Source organism: Mercenaria mercenaria, chromosome 8 (genome assembly GCF_021730395.1).
Source record: "Mercenaria mercenaria strain notata chromosome 8, MADL_Memer_1, whole genome shotgun sequence".
NCBI lineage: Eukaryota > Metazoa > Mollusca > Bivalvia > Venerida > Veneridae > Mercenaria > Mercenaria mercenaria.
The window spans coordinates 1,185,224-1,205,197 of NC_069368.1; the positions used below are offsets into that span (position 1 = coordinate 1,185,224).

The window sequence follows — 19,974 nt, forward strand, 5'->3', positions numbered from 1 at the left end:
GCATTCGTATTTCCGAGTTATTCCATATAACATATCTTCTCTTATTTGGTTGTATTCATGACTACTCTTAAACAAAACAATTAGAATATCTTTTAAGAATACGTTTTTATTGCAGATAAGATCTATGTCATTTTTATTTAAGTTACATTAAAAACCTGAGCACCAAACTTTTCATGAGCATTTACATAAAACAGTTTCTAGGGACCTTTATTCTGGTCGCATATTAGTCGTTTTACCCAACAGGCTTTAATGGAATGCAAAAACAGTGTTAATTTTAACCCTCCAAGAAGAGTGGGTTTCCGGTGTTGCCATTGTTTCAAACAGTTTTTGAATTCTTGTAATTTCGGCTTAAAGTTTAATGCTATATTTGATACCTTGTCATTATAAAATGTCATACTATTTTTTGATGTCCAAATGAAATCTTTTTTTTGTTGCGTACTTCACATCTGAGTTTTTTTATGATCCTACACTAAGTACTATTGTCTCTGTTATATTAAGATTAAGTCCCGAAACATTGGCAAAATTAGTTATAACATTTATTAATCTCTCAAACGATTCTTTATAACCGTTATTAATACATTATTAATATAAGTTGCATCATCTACAAAAAGTGTTTGCTTAATGTCAGTGCTTCCTATATTGATTCATTTGATGTGTTCATCTTCTTTCATATCATTAGTTAATAATTCCATGCAAACAATAAACAACGAAGAAGAAGGAGGGCAGCCCTGCCGAACACCACGTTCAATTTGGACACTTACTGATAAAAACAAAACATTGTTAATAATCAGACTGGTGATATCACTATGAAAGAGCTTTACCCATTTTTTGAATGACTGTCCAAAATTGAAGTGCTTTAAACTTTGCATTATAAAATCATGGCTTAAACTATCAAATGCCTTTTCAGAATCTGAAAACAAGAGAAGACCAGATAAATTTTGTTTATCGAGGTATTCTGTCATTTCAAAAATAAGGCGCAAATTGTCTCCTATAGAGCTACCCTTCATGAATCCAGTTTGCTCATAGGAGTGTCTAGTTCGGTATCCATGTGTATGTTGCACGATGAACACCAATCAAAATGGAAATAACTTCTACTTAAACTGTGATTCATATTTTATATTTTCATGTTTTCTTGTTAGATTCACGTTATCTTAATTAATCCAGTGTTCCGTTCTCTTGAAGTTAGAAATCAAGCCAATAAAGCTATAAAGCGGTAGTTTTAAACAGTAAATATTCTCTAAAGTTGAGACAGATAGCAGTTTTGGAATGTAGTCTGCAAAGAAAGATAGGGCTGATCAAACGAAACTGTAACACTATGGGGTTACAACACTCCTACCATATAACAGATGAACTGCATTTCAGCCAAATTATGATGGTTTTTTATAGTATTTTTTGTTGTTGTACAATGTTTATATTTCAGAAGTTAACCAATGACCATTTTCCATGTGATACACGTACAAAAACTACATTGTAATACAGAAATACTAAATTTATTTCTTTTCTTTGGCGTTATGACGCGCACTAGTTAAAATATAAACGATGGAATTATTTTCAAGAAGTTGTTTTACTACAGACAAAGAATTTGACGAATCGTTTACAGCAAAACATAAACGTCTTGTTCTTGAAGGTTGTGGTATAAAGACATATTGCGTGTAGATTATGGTAAGCATTTAATTTACTAGACCATGCCAAGCATGTCGCCATTTTAAAATAACTTAGTCACGTGATTTGCTTGGTTGGAGTTTTGTGCACGGATATCTGGCATAAATATTGTTGCATAGAAATAAAATAACACTGTTTATATTTCTTGTTTCTGCATTATTTCATGTGAGAAATCTCACAAGTCCATAACGTACACACATAAACCAATCCAAACAAAGTAAAAACATTAAAATAATTCCTATGTCAGTAAACCAAACAAATACTTTAAACACCGGCTAATAATTCTGATAGAAAACTATTGACGTGAACACTTTAGAGACTACATTGTTATATTTAAAATATACAAGCATTTTGTTTTGACCATTAAAGTCAAATCTCTGTAATGTTCATTTCAATAATTTTAGTGATTCTTAAAATGGTAATATTAAAATGAAAAGACACACATATTTACAGCATAACAGTTGACAATATTCGGCCGAACGTTGTTTCAGAATGCAATTATTATACGAGTAATACAGACACATTTGTACACATTTGTAAAACAAATGATATATTTCTATTGAATATTCATCATGGCTTATTCTAAACTTTCGTCTGTCATTATACAGGAAACAAGTTTGCAACCAGACTGATAAAGTACGCAGAAAGTTAGTGTTATTGATGCCACAGATATTATTTCCAAAGTATTAGTTTTAGTGTAAGATTTCAGGAAACTTTAAAAATCAACGTAGTCTGGCTATCAGACAAGACAAAGTAATATATCAAAATAATTACGTTATAAATATAATAGAGGTATTCAATTATTCTGAAAGCAAAATGATAAAGGCTAAACAAAATTAAACTAATATATGAGCTACGAGGGTTGATCCAAAAGTAATGTCACTGTAGCTGTAAAATCGTGTATAATGAAAGGAAATAAATTAAAATCATACCGAAGTACTTATAGGTATTTGCAATATTGTCTAAAAATATCAATAAGATATGTTGCATAGGCATACTTACAGCGATCGCCGCACGTCACGGACGTTATTGACGTCCGAAACGACGTTTCTTACTGACTGCTATCAATATTCATTCGTTTTAAAAGTGTAGTCGTTGATTTTCTATACAGCGCTCATGTCTGTTCACACATTTATGGAAAGTAGCAACATACCAGTCCTTTGAAAGAGATGAAAATACATTTTTTGAATGATCAAGGTCCTGGAAATGGACCCCTCGGAGTTTATCTTTCAGATGAGGAAAAAACGCAAAATCACACGGCGCCAAAACCACAGGTTTTCCGGTTCTCTGGCAATCCTCTAGTAACTCATCGCCGTCCCTGAAACGCTCATACCACCTGTATACTAGTATACTAGTCTCCTGTTCACTGTTTTGGTCTATATGTGTCTTTATCGTCTGCACGGCCTCTAACGGTGATTTTCCTAATTAAAAACAAAAAGGCAGAACAGCGCGCTGCGGTGTTTTGTCAGAAATCGACATATTTGTTCTCAGTATAAACAAACGTTAACACTGCATAAATATTTTCAACGAGCGATGGCGCCAATAAAATTTCAACAGCAAACTGCGGTGATACGTGATGTCAGGTGGTAAAAAAATCATATGATTCAGCGCGTTATTTTGATAAAGATCAGTGGCTGCATTTAACTTTGATAATGAACCAATAATATTTTAGCGTGCGACAACATAGCGTCAGTAGTATTATTTTTAATTCATGTGCATTTTAAACGAAAATACGCCCGAAATAAACATTTTGCCATGTTAACAGAATTGACTTTTCGTACATTTTGATGTATTCTTATTATCATACTCAGATGAATAAGCGCACCATGGAGGCAGTGACATTACTTTTGGATCAACCCTCGTACATTCAACAATTTTCCACTATCAACAACAATAGTTACTGCCCGGATAAAAGCAATATTATTGCGTTATGTATTTTTTGATATATGTAGTCATCTTTTGTAAAAACAGAATGAAATGTACGTTTTGCATCATATAAACAAGCATTCATTGCATTATTTACCAAATGATTCTGCAAAATGAAGACAATAAGAAGTAAAAGACATATAGCAAAGTAGTGTTATGAACAGACAAATTATCATAAAAGTCGAAATAAGAACAAAATATCCATGATAACTTTGTATTCCTTGTCCAGTTACCTGGACATTTGAAATAATAAGATATCCACTGGAAGTCCTAACTAAACACTACAACTTAACTTATAATCGGCACTGGCTTATAGGAAGTGCACCATATCATACACGAACATTTTGCAATATGATAGATGTTTCTGTTAATGTCCTAATAATCATTCCACTGAAATATTCCAAAGCTGCTAGCCCATAACCATCTGCCGCATACTAAAGGATTAAAACATTACAGAAATCGATACATATCATTTAATTCAATCTCCTCATCTAGATTAATTTAATGCTTTTCTCCTTAGAAACAGCTTCCAAGTAATGACCATGCACTGCCATTTGACGAGGTATTATTATTCATTGACTGAATTTTATCTTTTGATATATTATGACTGTTAGCTTAGGTATTACCAAAATGAGTTTTGGATTAAATGTAAATTAAAATGGGTATTTGCGTGGGAAGGTAAAATGTTGAAGAGGATTTTTTTGTGCTGGACAAGAGGGAAAATGGATTAGAAAAAGACCGCCACGTATACAATGTGAGTATTACTATGGATGTTCGTTCATTTTCATGTGCACTTGCGACACAAAAGACTTTGATGACCATATTTATACACCAATGCTTCCCATATGGTTAAGTTGGAATTCAGTGAGTCAACCGATGCAACGTTCCGAAATTCAAACTCACGCACGGTAGGTTGCAATTGAACCGATACCGAGCGACTTCCTAAGAATGTTCTTAAAAACAAAGACTCCAGACTGTCAGATAAAGTACTGACTTTTTGTTGCCGTGTCTTCGTTCTCCTTAACATTTCTTACGAATGATACTAGGTATGTTTATCTATCAAATGGCAACGTACGATTACTGCATCAGACGTATGAAAACCACTCATCTTGTCTACAATTTTCCTGACGTGTCGCTGACTTTTCTTTTTCCTGTGCCAGACATCTCCATCTTCTTTATCCGTTTACGAACTGTCTGAGTTGGCACTTTACACCGAGATCCAGTTTGGACTGTTGCTTTCTGCGACGGATCGAATATTGTCAAGTACGGTCTCCCGCCAGGATCAATTCCAAACATAGTACCATTTGCTCCTAGTGTACTTTGGTTACAAGGAATCTTTAAGACAATTTTTCTTCCAGTTTTAGACTAGCGCAGGAATCGATTCCTTGCATCCTTCTTCCGTTGTAAGACTGTGTGCCATGACTGCTATACAGTGGTTAAAGATATCATTATGGTCACTGTCTGTCTCCTTTAATATACGCTGCTGTTTTAAAAGTTGCCATCTTGTTATCGTAGTACCAGTCATCATTGCTGTTTATTCTAAAATCAGCTGGAATGTCACTAGAATTGGTCTTGCAAAAGTAAGTCTGCATAGGCTTCAAGTAATTTTCACAAACGAGATAGTTGCTCCAGTTGTAAGCGTGGTTACTCCATCTTAGCATTTCGTTCAGTACTCTTTTCTAATTTCGTGTCGGATGTATTCCAACACTAAACATCGTCAGGAATGGTTTTTCATCTTCCAGTTTCAGTTGCTACTTGGTTCGTTCGAAACCTGATGCAAAATACCTTGTTTATTCTCCATTCTTTGCTAATTGTACCCAAGATTCTAGGTTCTCGTAATAGAACACCTATGTCCCTTTCCAAAGAGTTAGAGGAGAGAGGTTTCTTTAGCATTCCATATCTTTATGTGATTTGATGCAGGCAACACGCAGCTTTTATAGTAGAGAATACTTGATTTTCTTAAATATAATTTTTGTCTTTGTCATGGCTGTAATCGGCTGCATATTCTCATGTGTGATAAATCTTACTTTGCTAGAAACTCCGGAAGAGGTACAGTTCAATGTAAGTACAGTCTCAACGATAACTAAGGACAACATTTCGCGACAATTGTTACGGTGTCGCTCGTGCGGCTTGTTGATTCATTTATTATAGTAATAAAGCATTGATTCTAATTTTCATAACTGAAAAGGTGAGTTGTGAAGTTTCCACTTTTCTCTATTTTAATATGCGGAAGCTATATAAGCTATTTGCAGCAATTTGGAAAATAAAACGAACTAGATACAAATGAACTTATGTAAGCTACATAAATGTTGCAAGGTCTCAACGATAACAGAATTATGTAACAACGTCTTACATACAGTGTTGCAAAGTCTCAACATCATAATTACCATTTGAAATGGTAGAAAACACATATGTACATTTTCTCCTTACGTCAAGACCATTTCTTGGACACTTTCATAAATGACTTGATGATGTCTGAGCAAGGTACAACAATTGAATCAGTATGATAAATGTATTTGTCGTTCACAAGCTGAACTATCATTTTACATTATAGTCCTACTCAGGCTGAATTAAAAGTCGCATTCAATCATATTATAATACAATTTTAGCACGAATTAAAACGTAAAATCTCTAAAATAGAAACAAGTATCTTCAGGTGTTCTCTATAAAAATACTTTCATTTATTTTAAATAAGATGGAATGTTGCAATATCGGGGACTCCTGCACAAAAGTGTGTTAGCTGAAACGTGTATTATACATGTTATGCATTTCAATGTTTACATTTTACGTTACAGAGCGGATAGAGAACCTGAAACAAAGTTTATGGTTTAAATACTTAGAACAATAATTTTATAATTGTATACTTTACTGCATTTCTTTCTCCCTCGTCCTACTTTAAACACGTGCATTTACTGAAATATTTCACTATTTCGCATTTTTTTCATCTCCCAATTTCCTTTTAAGACTGAAATTCATGAAACTTATGTATTTACTAAGATTCGCCATACTTCTACAGCTCATTGCATCACCTATTTGCTTCGATTCATGAAAGTCCTGCAATAATTCGAATCTCTTTTACTTTCGCATTTTACTGAATTCTTTAAATTGAAATTCATGGAAAGATAAGAATTTACTTTAATCTCAGACAATTTTGCATTTTACTGCCTCCCTTTCTGTAAAAACAAAACAAAACGTGCTCTTCAACTATCTCATTAAATAATTATTAATTTCTTCCCTCCAGTCTATTTTCGCAGTGAAAGTATTTATTCGTGATAATTTCGCAATTTTATTACATCTGTTTACTCCCCTCGCCTTTTTAAACTCACAATTAATCAAATCGTATGAATTTACTGCAATCCCGTATAGTTTTACATTTTTCCTTACTTCTTGTGAAAAGATTTTGTTTCGTTGCAATAATTCATGCGCGGATCCAGATGATGTCTGAGTAAGGTACAACAATTGAATCAGTATGACAAATGTATCTGAAAAAGGGGTATATTCACACCGTATAAAGGCGATATAGCAATAGCAAAGGTACTGGCATGCTTGATGTTATACATGAAAGTTTCAGAACGTCAATGCTGGAAGATATTGCTGTTATACAGTGTGGGGGACATTTTCTGCTGTACCTCTCATATATGGCATAGTAAGTACAGCAGTCCATGATGATTGGAGCTGAACATGATTTCAATGATACTCTGTCATGATAACAGTGGAGAAATCTGTTTAACTGGCTTATGAGATTACGTAAGCAGCTATTTAAAACCTGTTTCAAAAGTATCTGCAAAGTCAAACCTTTCCATGCAGTCTCTTTCCATGGACACTTAGACGTCTAGCGAAAGCACTACAAAAACACGTTCGCCCTCCTCGGCTGCAAAGTTGGTCATGTGACCGCTTTCCATTGAGGAAAGAAAAGGCTCAGTGTCCACTTTCTGGTCCAAGGCGGTACCTCTCTGTGTTTCTTTATTTGTTTGTTTTGACCTCGTGTGTTTGAATGTATTAAAGTATGTAAAAGGCAGTAATGATAACCATGCAACTATATCAAGACAGTAAAACGAGAATTCTGTGTATCATGCATTTTGGCAGCCAAAAACTATCTAACGCGTACTACAACATGTGCGTCGAGAAAATAAAAATAAAAGGTTCTCTCGGTTTAAGAAACTTTATGGAATTGTTTGAAGGAGAAGGGACTAACGAATAAAATGGGTCAGCGAATGACACTGTTTTTGCTTTGATACATTTGTAGCAGAAAAAACTTCATTTAATTTTTTCACAAGACGGCATGTCTGCAGAAAGGGCATGATTTTTGTCAAACTTTGAGTGAGTGAGTGAGTGAGTGAGTTGGGTTTTACGGCGAATCGACACAAAATGGTCATATATCGCCGAGAAGAAGTCATATTGCAAACGCCAACCGTAAAGCATAAACAGTGATGTAAAAATGTAAAGCATACCTAAAAACATCCATGTAAAAATGTAAGTGAGTGAGTGAATTGGGTTTTACGGCGAATCGACACAAAGTGGTCATAAATCGCCGAAAAGAAGTCATATTGCAAACGCCAACTGTAAAGCCTAAACATTGATGTAAAAATGTAAAGCATACCTAAAACATCCATGTAAAAATGTAAAGAACACTATGAATAATGTAAAAAAAATCTAAAAGCATCCATGTAAAAATGTAAAGCATATCTAAAAACAGTAATGTAAAAATGTATGTACGTGTGTGTTAAAATATCAGCTGCAAACATAATAATATTGCAAGATGTAAATAAAAATAAGAAGTGTTAGATCTTTTGATATATTCCTATCTGCTTTAAAAACGATAAAATATTTCCAACTGAAACATTGTCAAATACTTCTCTCAAAGATTGAACGTCATGATATGTACTGCGTTGTGTAGCAAAGTCCACACAGTCGATTAAAATGTGTTTAATAGTTAGCGGTGTTTGACATGGTACACATTCAGGTTGATCTTCTTTATTCAAAAGGTAAGAGTGAGTCAAACGGGTATGACCTATTCGACAGCGAGAAAGAACAACTTCCTCCCTGCGAACAGATCTGTTCCCTTGGTGCCATTCCCCTAGAGTAGGTTTGATATCATGAAGTTTATTGAATGAAGCACGGTTCCATGACGACTGCCATTTAGATAAAATGTATTTGTTTATATTGGGCTTAAAATCGGTATGTGGTAATTTCAAATTAGATTGTGAAAATAAAAGGGATTTCTTTGCTGCAATATCAGCATCCTCGTTTCCATGAATACCAACATGACTAGGAATCCAACAAAATATGATAAACCTTTTTAAAGATAGTTCATGAAGCCTGAGAAGAATATTTTGAATGAATGGATTTTCCATATTTCGGTTTTGAATTGACTGTAAAACAGAAAGCTAGTCGGAAAAGATAATAAATTTTTCTGCACTATTTTTTTATATAAAATTTAGAGCTAAATCAATAGCTTTGGCCTCGGCTGAAAATATTGTTGCATTATTTGGCAAACGTAATTTTGATTGATGAAGGAGGCTGACAGCAGCAAAGCCAACCTTTGATTCATCTTTTGAACCGTCTGTGTAAATTGCAAAATAGTCATTGTAAGTTGACTTGATTTCATGATATTTGGACTTAAATATTTCAGGGTTTGTTTCAGACTTTCTAAAGGCAGTTTTCAAATCGAAAAGAACTGTAGGGGTATGAAGGGTCCATGGTGGTGTATCTGGAATTGAATTTTCTTTAATACCATCGAATTTGAAGTCAGTTTCATTCATAGAAGATTGTATGCGAAATCCAAACGGTTTGATTTGTTTTGGTTTTTCCTCATATGAATCGGAGTACTTTGGTTTAAAAATAATTTCATGAGCAGGATTGGATTTGTTGGCAGCCACTCTTAAAGCAAATTGCAGTGAAAGTTTTTCTCGGCGTGTGTAAAGAGATGGTTCGTTTGCTTCAGCATATAAACTTTCAACTGACGATGTTCGGAATGCACCAAGAGCAATACGAAGACCTTGATTATGTATGGTATCTAACATTTGTAAATAAGATTTTCTTGCGGAACCATAAACAATACAGCCATAATCTAGCTTAGATCTAATTAAAGCCCTATAAAGTCTTAATAAAACCGTGCGATCGGCTCCCTAATCAGTATTTGAAATTACCTTTAAAAGATTTAATGACTTCAGACATTTGGCTTTCAAGTATTTTATATGCGGTACAAACGAAAGCTTTTTATCAAAGATAACACCAAGAAATTTTGCTTCGTCAACAACGGGTATTTGTGTACCATTTAGGAAAAGCTCAGGGTCACAATGATGTTTCCGTAATTGGAAAAAGTGGACATATTGAGTTTTTGATTGGGAAAATTTAAACCCATTTTCCATGGCTCAAGTTTGGACTTTATTCAAACACTATTGTAATTGGCGTTCAATCGTACGCATATTTTTTTGAACGATAACATATCAAAAAATAGTCAACATGTAATGAACAGTCTGTCCCTGGTAACAAACATTTCACAATATTATTAATTTTGATGCTAAAAAGTGTGACAGATAAAATTGAACCTTGTGGAACTCCCTGTTCTTGCTCAAAAGGGTCAGAAAGGGTATCACCAACACGTACTTTAAAACTTCGATCAGATAAAAATTGTGATATAAATGTTGGCAGACGACCTTTTAACCTATGTCGTTAAGATCATTCATAGTACCATATTTCCATGTAGTGTCGTAAGCTTTTTCTAAATCGAAAAATACAGACACTAGATGCTCTTTTTTAATAAATGCATCACGAATAAAATTTTCCAGTCGAACAAGATGATCGGTTGTGCTGCGTTGTTTGCGAAAGCCGCTTTGAAAGTTTGTAATTAAACCTTGTGATTCGAGGTACCAAAATAGTCTAGAATTCATCATACGTTCCAGAGTTTTACATAAACAACTAGTAAGAGCTATCGGTCTATAATGACTTGGGTTCGTGCTATCTTTTCCGGGTTTTTGTATGGGAATAACAATAGCTTCTCTCCAGGAGTCTGGAAAAATACCAGTTTTCCATGTAATATTGTAGATTTCAAGGAGAAGGTCTAAAGATTCTTGTGGTAAGTGTTTTAAAAGTTGATAATGTATTTGGTCTGGACCAGCTGCAGTATCATGACATTTGTCTAAAGAGTCAATTAACTCTGTGATCGAAAAAGGTTTATTATAATCTTCTCATTATTTGAATCAAAATTCAGAGGTTTGCTTTCTTTAGTTAATTTAATGTTTTGAAATCTTTGGTCATAATTATGTGAGAAAAGTTTTTTGAAAAAGCTTCACCAAGAGTATTAGCAATGTCTTCTTTGGTAGATGCAGTAGTCTGGTCAGATTGTTTAAGATGAGAAACATTTGAAGTTTTTCCTCTTCCACTTATTTTACAAATCATTTCCCACACTTTTTTAACCGATGACTTAGAATTAAGTTTAGAAACGTATGAATGCCAGGAGTTTTTCTTTGCTTGTTTTATAGTTCTGCGAGCTTTTGCTCTGAGAATCTTAACTGATTGCAGATTGTCTTTTGTCGGTCGGATATTAAATTTTTTAATGGCCGCTCTACGTTTTCGAATGGCGGTCTTACAATCATCATTATACCATGGTTTATTTTTTGATTTACCATTTTTTGAAGTTTTTGGAATGGACTTGTCTGCAATATCTGATACAATAACAGAAAACCGATCAATAGGATCAAAAAAATTGGCGAAATTCTCCAAAGACAAATCATTTTTGCATAAATACTGATATTGCTGCCAGTCAGCTTTATTAAATTTAAAATAAGAGGAATCAACTGATGTTTGCCGAACAATACTTGACAATATAATCGGGAAATGATCACTCCCATGTAAGTCATCTAGCACCCTCCATTCGAAGTCAAGAAAAAGGCTTGGTTGACAAATTGACAAATCAAGAGAAGAGTAGTGTCCTATAGCAGGATGTAGGTATGTTTTGGATTTATCATTCAGTAAGCAGAGAGAATTTCTTTCAATAAAGGTTTCAATAATTTGACCTCTAGCATTGCTATCAGAACAACCCCAAAACGCGTGGTGACCATTGAAATCTCCCATCAGAATAAACGGTTGCGGTAGTTGATTGATCAGGTTGTCAAGATCTTCAAGATTAAGTTTAAATTTAGGAGGTATATATATTGAACAAAATGTTATTGGTCGATCCATAGTTACATGCAATGCAACTGACTGAATGGTAGTATTCAAAACATTTTCTCTATGCGGATGTGCATTTATTTATTAAAATTGATGCGCCACTAGAAGCCTTTTCTGAACTTTTATTGATAAAGTTATACGTTGAATAAGTTTTAAAGGATATGTTGTCACTTTCTTTCAAAAAGGTTTCACTTAAACACATCAAAGAGGGATTATATTTTGATAGAAGAAAGAGAATTTCATTATAATTAGCTTTAAGTCCACGGCAGTTCCACTGGATTATTTTATTCGACATAAATATGTTCTGTCTGGAAACATGGTATTCACACTATTCAGTCTTCTCAGGAGAAGACATCCTAGTAATCTTTTTCTCCGTTAAAGGTTTAGGAGGTATGGCAGGAGGCTTAGACGAACGTCCATCCTCCTCGTCCTCCATATCTACTTTGAGACCTCCGTTGCAGATTTGCTAGGGTCGTAACACGTCGCGAACGTCCTACCTCCCGGATTGATGGAAGATATGGAGTCCGACATGTGCACTTTTATGTGTCGCGTACGAAATCTGCAGTGCGAATTTTCCGTTCGGTCGATTGCTTGTACATGGCGCCAAAGTTCTTACAGGCAATCAACTTGGTATGCGACATCTTGTCCAAAAATACACTGTCGTCTCCGGGAACGTCAGGCTAATTCGTTTTTATAACCTGCCTCCGTTGGAAGTCTTTCTCCTTCACGAGATAATTGCAACATTTGTGAGCATAGTTGCTCACCTTGAGCATCTGGTTTAAGGTTCGCTTCTGCTAAGGGATTGGCCGAATGCCAACTGAAAGAGTGTACATAACTTTGTCTTTCGTGTTAACACGTGGTTTTTAAGTTCAGGTCCGAGTAATGAGTTGATTCGGCTGACGAAACATCGCATTTCAGTTCGAGCATTCGTAGTTAATCTGAACGTTTCATGTCCATTGACAAATGCAGCATTCCAATTCCATAAAGTAATCTGTTCGCGCTTTCTCTTCTTTCTGCAGTAACGAATATACTGATGTAAACAAAGTTTTATACGGGCGGGAGAAAATATTTTCCCTTTAATAGTTATTTTCCTTCGAAAGTTTCACTTATGCTCCTTCCAAAAGAAACGAGAAAAAGCGTCACCCGAGGCGAATGAGCTAAGTATTTCAGTCTGAACTCCAGCTGTGCTATCTGTTCAAAGCCAAATAAGCTATGCAATAGATGCGAGTATCGAGTTTGAATGTCAGGTATTTGAAAACCAATTTCCACAGACTTGCAACTGTTCCGTGTCCAATGCTCAAACACGAAATATGGTTAGAAAATATTATGTTTGATTCTAATTGAGTGATGTAATACCAATGTTGCTAAAACTAAATTAATGTGTAAAACAAACAAAGACAAATATCAAACGGAATGCCACGTACCAAATACGCAGCCTCCCCAAAACGAAACCCACAGTACGCAGACGCGTACTCCACAAACACACATACACATACACGCGCTCACACACAAAAAGCCAACATATTAGGTTAAAAAGAACAAACAAAAGAACACAGTGGGGCACCGCCTTGGAACGGTCAGTGGCAAAAACACCACCGAGGAGCTTAAATCGGTTTATGGTGCGCACTCAACCTCACTCTTACCCCCACCATGTTCCAAAGACACGGGACAGTGTAAATAAAAGTAATCCCCTCCAAGTGAATCTCTAACACACGTAATTGAAACAAAAAGGCATGGCATGTAAAACACAAAAATGCTCGTGTATAAATATATAAAAAGCAAACCTTTAGAACCAAAAACGTATGTACTCAATGCCTTTCCAGAAGACAGAGCAACAAGAGAAACACCCTTAAGGGCCCGACAAACAGGCCAGAAGACAAATATCAAAACAGTTCAGTCCTGGTAGGATTTAAAAACTGCTTATCATAGAGTCCTCCCCCTCTTCCGTCAGACACAATCAAAGAGGAAAGCGTAGTGTCCAACTGTAAACGGGTTGAACACTAAACATGCGGTATGTCTCAAAACAGTTGGGTCGTAACCTCTTTTAATAAAACGTTTATAATTTTACCAAATACATTTGGAAAATTACCATGACCCAAGATCTTACGAAGTTTGTAAACAACATCCCCATAAAAAACGGGTTTAGAAATACCTTCTCGTAGAAGTGTCTTTAAATTACTATTGAATTTTAAAACTAAATCAGAATTACGATAGTAAAATGTAGCAAAGTATTTACGCAATTTGTAACGGTAGCCTTGTTGAAGAAGTTTACTTGTAATATATTGATTACGTTCATTGAAATGTTTGACATGACTACACGCTCTGGCAAACCGAATTAATTGAGAAATATATACCCCATAAGATGTAGCCTGAGGTACATCCCCATCCAAATGGAGAAAATTTACAATACTAAAATTCAAATAATCCCCTTTGTCATAAATTTTGGTATGTATAATATTGTCATAGATAGAGAGATGTAAATCTAAAAATGAAGCATCGGTATCTGAATTGTTAGTTTTAATTAACTGAAGCTCCCTAGGATAAATAGTACTCACCAATTGACCAAAAAACGGATTATCCATATTAAGAATATCATCCAGATAGCGTGATGTATTATTAAATGCAGTTATAATATCTGCCTGCGTATCTGGAGAAAGGCTCAACATCAAGTCTCTTTCATAACAATATAAAAACAAATCTGCGACAAGGGGTGCATAATTTGTTCCCATGGGAATACCAACAACTTGTCTAAAAACTGCATTCCCAAACCTGATGTAAATGTTGTTCAATAAAAAGGAAAGGGCTTTACAAACTTCGTCACAGGTCCACATTGTATAATGTTTAATAATATTGCTAGTAAAAAAAGCTTTATTAAAATTGCAAGCGAGAAATGTAGCATTCTCTCTGGCAAAAGTCTTTTGAACTAGGGCACTTAGTTTGTCATTTATTAAGTTATGTGGTAAAGTGGTATACTAAGTAGAAAAGTCGTATGTACTGACTGTAGATACCTTGTAATTATTAATTTTAAACTTATCCAGGATTTCGCCAGAATTTTTAATTGACCAAAATAAGTGTTTACCAGAGTTTTCGTATACTTTATCGCAGTATCTTTCCACGTGGGCTTTCACAGCAGTTAGACATGATGTTAATAGTTTTGAAATATTTGTAGTTGTACAAGAGCTTGAATTAGCGATGAAGCGGGCTTTATATGGTTGTTTATGCAATTTAGGAATCCAGTACATGGTTGGTAGTTTAATTTGTTGATCATCTATACAAACTTTTAAATTAGAAATTTCAGTGATGTGATCAGTGACCAACTTATTTTCAACAGAAGGACTCAATGTATAAGTTTTAGTGCTATTTAGTTCGTTTTGTAAAACATTAATATAATGTAGGCGTCAAATGATGATAATATTGTTGGTCGCCTTGTCTGCTGGAACTAAGACATACTTAGAATGAAATTCTTGGATTTCCTTTTTCAAATGTCTTAAAGTAAACTTGGGTTTTGATGGAAGTAGGTGTTCATTAGTTTGATAAAATTTTATTTGAGAATCAACAATGTTAATAATATTTCGTTTCCAAGACGTTAATGCATTGGGATCAGCATTCTCACGACGACACCATTTAACACAAAAAGTTTCGATGGATTCCGCAATCTGACCACGACAAGCATCAAAATCAATAGTTGAAGAAATTCTATATTTAGGTAAAGTTCAAACTGATATGCTTCATAATGTCCATCACTGTGTGGTTAATTAATTGCGTTGATGTTTTGTTTTATAATGAAAGCTTCTATTTTAAATTAAATTTTACGCCGTGTTTGATAACGAGATTCCACAAAGAATGCTACAATTCCTTTAGTTACTCATATTCCTATTAACAAATTACGCAATGTACTCTTTGCACTAAAATGTTAAACGCACATGGCTATCACTAAGTTTAACATATTAAATTTATTTTTAATTATTTTTTTTTATTCTGAAAAGCGATTAGATGTGCAATCAGATGAACTTTTAAACGAAAACATTAAATTGTCAAACACATTTTTCTCTACACATGTCCAATTTGGTCGAAATATCAAACAAATGAAAGTTTATCACTATAACAAAAAGGAAAATACATTCAGACTTATTCAGAAGATCACTCATAAATATGTTTGAAGCATTAATAAATTCGAAACTTTCAACAAATATTCATTGACAAGTTACAGGAGGAAACTATATTCTATTCTCCATGACTTATTTTTAATGGGTAGAAAAATAATGTGTAACATAAGAATAACCAACAAACTATAATAAAAATGGTCTTACCAACTTCGCAAAGTATTAGAAGAAGTAATATGTACAGTCTTCGAAAACCCAGGAATATCATTTAAATTCCAACATTTAAATTAATATCACTACGTAAGTTTCCATTTCCATAAGTTTCATATATTTTTCGAACTGGTGGAATAAATCTTTTATAAAGATATACAATCTTAACTAACTATACCTACCGAAACAACTGTCTTCTCTATCATTTCAGTTTATCGTTGTATGATCTGCTTGAACTACGCTATAATTACTTATGTATAATTAACGAATTATATTTTATGAATTATAAAAAAACAAAACTCCTTTTGATGTAAGCAATGAATTTCAATCATCAGATTCTGTATTTATATACCTATGCCATTTTTTACAATTGTATGTGAACGGTATTTTGAACGCGTATATTGAAAAGGCGGCATATCTTTACATCAAAAGATTGAAACATGTGGAGCAACAACAATATGTACGGCTAACCCTTACTTTGCTAAATTTCTATCATGAACTTGTCCATCTTTCAATTTGGACAGTACCATTAACTGTTAAAAGGGGTGCTTACCAAGAAGATACTGACTGAATGGCGAACAGTGCAGGTCATGATCAAACTGCACGGATGTGCAGTCTGATCATGATCTGCACTGGTCGCAAAGGCAGAATCAATCGTGTCCAGCATGATAAGGGTTAAAAGAAGACTTGGAATCGTTGGGAGAAAACTTCCCCAAGGACGGACACTGGTTCGGCTGAGAAAGGAAAACGGTAGCGTACGTCCCCTCCTAGTTGTAACTTCAATGATGAATAGAAAAGTAACTCAAACTGTTTTGTTGTAGTTTATCTGTTTTAAAAACTTAATAATCATGCTCAAAATGTATGATGTCTCCTCATGACGATATGTCTAAACAAGACTTATCCATCTCCCACAGTTTTTTTCTTATTTTTGAAGAGCTTGGAAAACGTATGAGTACAGCAGTTGTAATATATACTGCTAGAAAGTGAAGTTGACATAATTTTGAACTACGTTTTTAAAGTCGTCAAAATTCACAAAACAAAATACCTCTTACATTCACAGAAATCTGATTATGTATTTATGCAATAAAATAGTTCTACTGACATTAAATGTCTGTATATCTTAAACTTTTGCATTTATAAAAATCGCTTGAAATTGTTGAATTTCTAACAAAATGCCGACTTGTGACAGAAAAATGAATCGTGGTATTATTGAAGACTCAAGTATGTTGGTAAAAGTGTTCTTTTTTCTTGGTATTACTTTGACAATGTATCAAGACAATTGTTACGGTACTCTTTCACTCAGAATTTTATACATGTGTTTCGGACTCTTGGCTAGTCTTGGCTAGACCTCCCGTAGGCCAGCTTGCCAGCTTGGTGACTTCCTCGAATTAAAAGAAAATCGACAACCAATGCGAGGTTTCGAGCCCACAGCGATGAGGGCAAATCATTCGAGGTCAATGACTTTAACCACGGAGAAACCCTCTTCACATCTGTAACACTATAAACATCGTAAAGCGATCATTTCTCTTGGAAGAGAAATTTACCGAGACGTTTATTCAGTGGGAAAAGAAAAGGACGATTTAGCTTTCAAGTTTTAACGCGTATAATAAAAACAGAAAGACATAGGCATTTGAAACCGCTTTCGTGATTGAAACACTATGCAGAAAAGCAAAAGCTATTTCCCACGCAACTTCAATTTCTGGCGTGATGGTATTAAAATCTCAGCCGTAAATTAGTACCACTAACAGTCGTTATTTCATCACTAGCTGTTTTTATACTACTTTGCACAAGGAACGTATTGAGACCGTATTTGCAAATAAAATCAAATTAAACATAAATCTAAAAAGATCGCTGGAAGTATCGATTATTCAGTGTAATTTAATAAAACTGTTTACATATATCAGTAATTTTCAACAGCCTGCAGTTATCATACCAGTGTATCTTTTCATTAAGACCTCCAGGTTTTCTCAAACAAGAAACACTTGAAAGGCACTGTTCAAATATTCTAAATGCGTGTATATGACTTATATGTAGTGATGGGCAAATCGGTTAGATTTGTCAACAGATTAATCGGCATAATCGGACAAGCCAACCGATTCGATTAATCGGCTATAATCGGATAATCGGTTACTCTAGTTGCATATCTATAAGTTCACCTCACAATGTATGTTTTATGTCATTACTTAAGAAATGAACCTCACAGACATCAAATATCCTATTTCTATTGTATCCCTTCATAGATATGAGTAAGTATATATAACAGCACAAAAGTAAAATATTTGTGAAGATAGTAACCTTCAAATCAGGTACTGTCTTAATTTCATCAGGGACTTATCCAGTGATACTATGTTATTAAATTAAAATTATTTGGAGCAAAAAAAGTATTAACGATTTATTAATTCTTAGTTAACGATTAGAATGATTTCAATCCCACAAAATCAAAAAAAAAAAAAATGAAAATACTTTTGCTAATATGCTTGCGTAAGTCTTACGGCATGCTATGCATACTGCCATACTAATGTCAAGAGTTTAGGCTGATGGGTTTCCCGGCTTAATTTTGTAAAAGCCATATATCTTCCAAAATCTAGGTGATCACAGATGACATCAATTTCTTTTGACACTTTGGAGGTAGCCATTTTTACGTAGAGTAGTTTCCCTTGGCGTAATTGCCCCAACGAACCGTAAATACCAGAAAGAAAAAAAGTCAGAAACAATTAAACTATCCGTTTGGGTGACAAGTAATTAATCGGTCAGGGAAAAGTGAAGTCGGCGATCGCGCTTATGAATGCAACGCCGACGATTATTCGATTGTCGCCGATTGTCGGCCCACCACTACTTATATGACTAATAACTCTGTATTATGTGTCATTTTTTTTCAATTATTCTGTTATAGCATTTATTTTATGATTTATTTTCATTTATAACAGCAGATGTACATATATAAACAATACGAAACTGGTCCACATTTGGGAGTAGCTTCTTCATTAGGAAACCATCCAACAAGCTTACGGAAGGTTATGTGCCGTTTAACCAAACCGAAACAAAACAAAAAAGGTCAAAGTTACGTAATCGGTTTCTCGCACCATGTATTCAGCTCTTCGCATCGTTATATTCCCTTTAGGTCGAAGAGTAGATATCCCAAAATGCGGACGTATTAAAATGCAATACTATATACTAATAGGTTGCTAGACTGCTGCTCTGCCAGGCTGCAAAATTGCTAGACCGCTAGGCCTAGGCTTTTATTAAGCCTATTCTTGAGTGGCAATGTAATGTGCAACCTCCTCATTTCCCCTAGCAATTGCGTAAGAGGAATTCTCTTGTGTAAAACAATCTTTGGATGGATTCCATAATCCCAAAGGACCAGACAACAAAATACAACACTATGTTTATTTACATTTCAGATTTTATTTTACGACTCTTACAATATAAATGATTTTTGTATACAGTTGAATGAGTACGTCAGTGTAGAATAATTCGTCTTAAATGATACATTGCAACTGCACTTTTAGATAAGCAGAATGTCTTTTTTGTAATTCGTTATGATATGTGCGCTTAAATGACAAGGTGAGCATTGTCCAAAATAATGATGCCAGCATAGAGACTGATTTACTACACTAAAAATGGCTATTCAAGTTTCTTTTTCTTGCCTATGACATACATTTTGTCTTCTTTTTTGTCTGTGATAAAGTGTATCTCCATTTCTGCAGAATCAACACATTTGGTGACTATAAGATATCGCTATGTTCAGATAAGCATCCGATAATAATAAAAAAGGCGGTGCGTCTATTAGTACTGACTTCTTCCTACATACATGTCAGAAATCCGTTCTTGCAATTATTGTCTTGCATATCGATGTTTCAAATTAAGAATATTACCCATTTAAGGAAAACATTATGCATTC

The 19,974-nt window shown here is 34.4% G+C and overlaps 1 protein-coding gene across 1 annotated transcript in view; it reads right to left on the reverse strand.

Moving 5' to 3' along the window:
• LOC123523218 (protein amalgam-like) overlaps positions 1-16,207 on the reverse strand; it is a 72,044-nt gene extending 55,837 nt beyond the window's left edge. The window contains exon 1 of the mRNA XM_045300927.2: positions 16,071-16,207. Within this exon, the coding sequence (XP_045156862.2) occupies positions 16,071-16,131 (61 nt within the window). The 5' untranslated portion in view covers positions 16,132-16,207. The remainder of the gene's footprint in view (positions 1-16,070) is intronic.
• Positions 16,208-19,974: the final 3,767 nt, after the last annotated feature.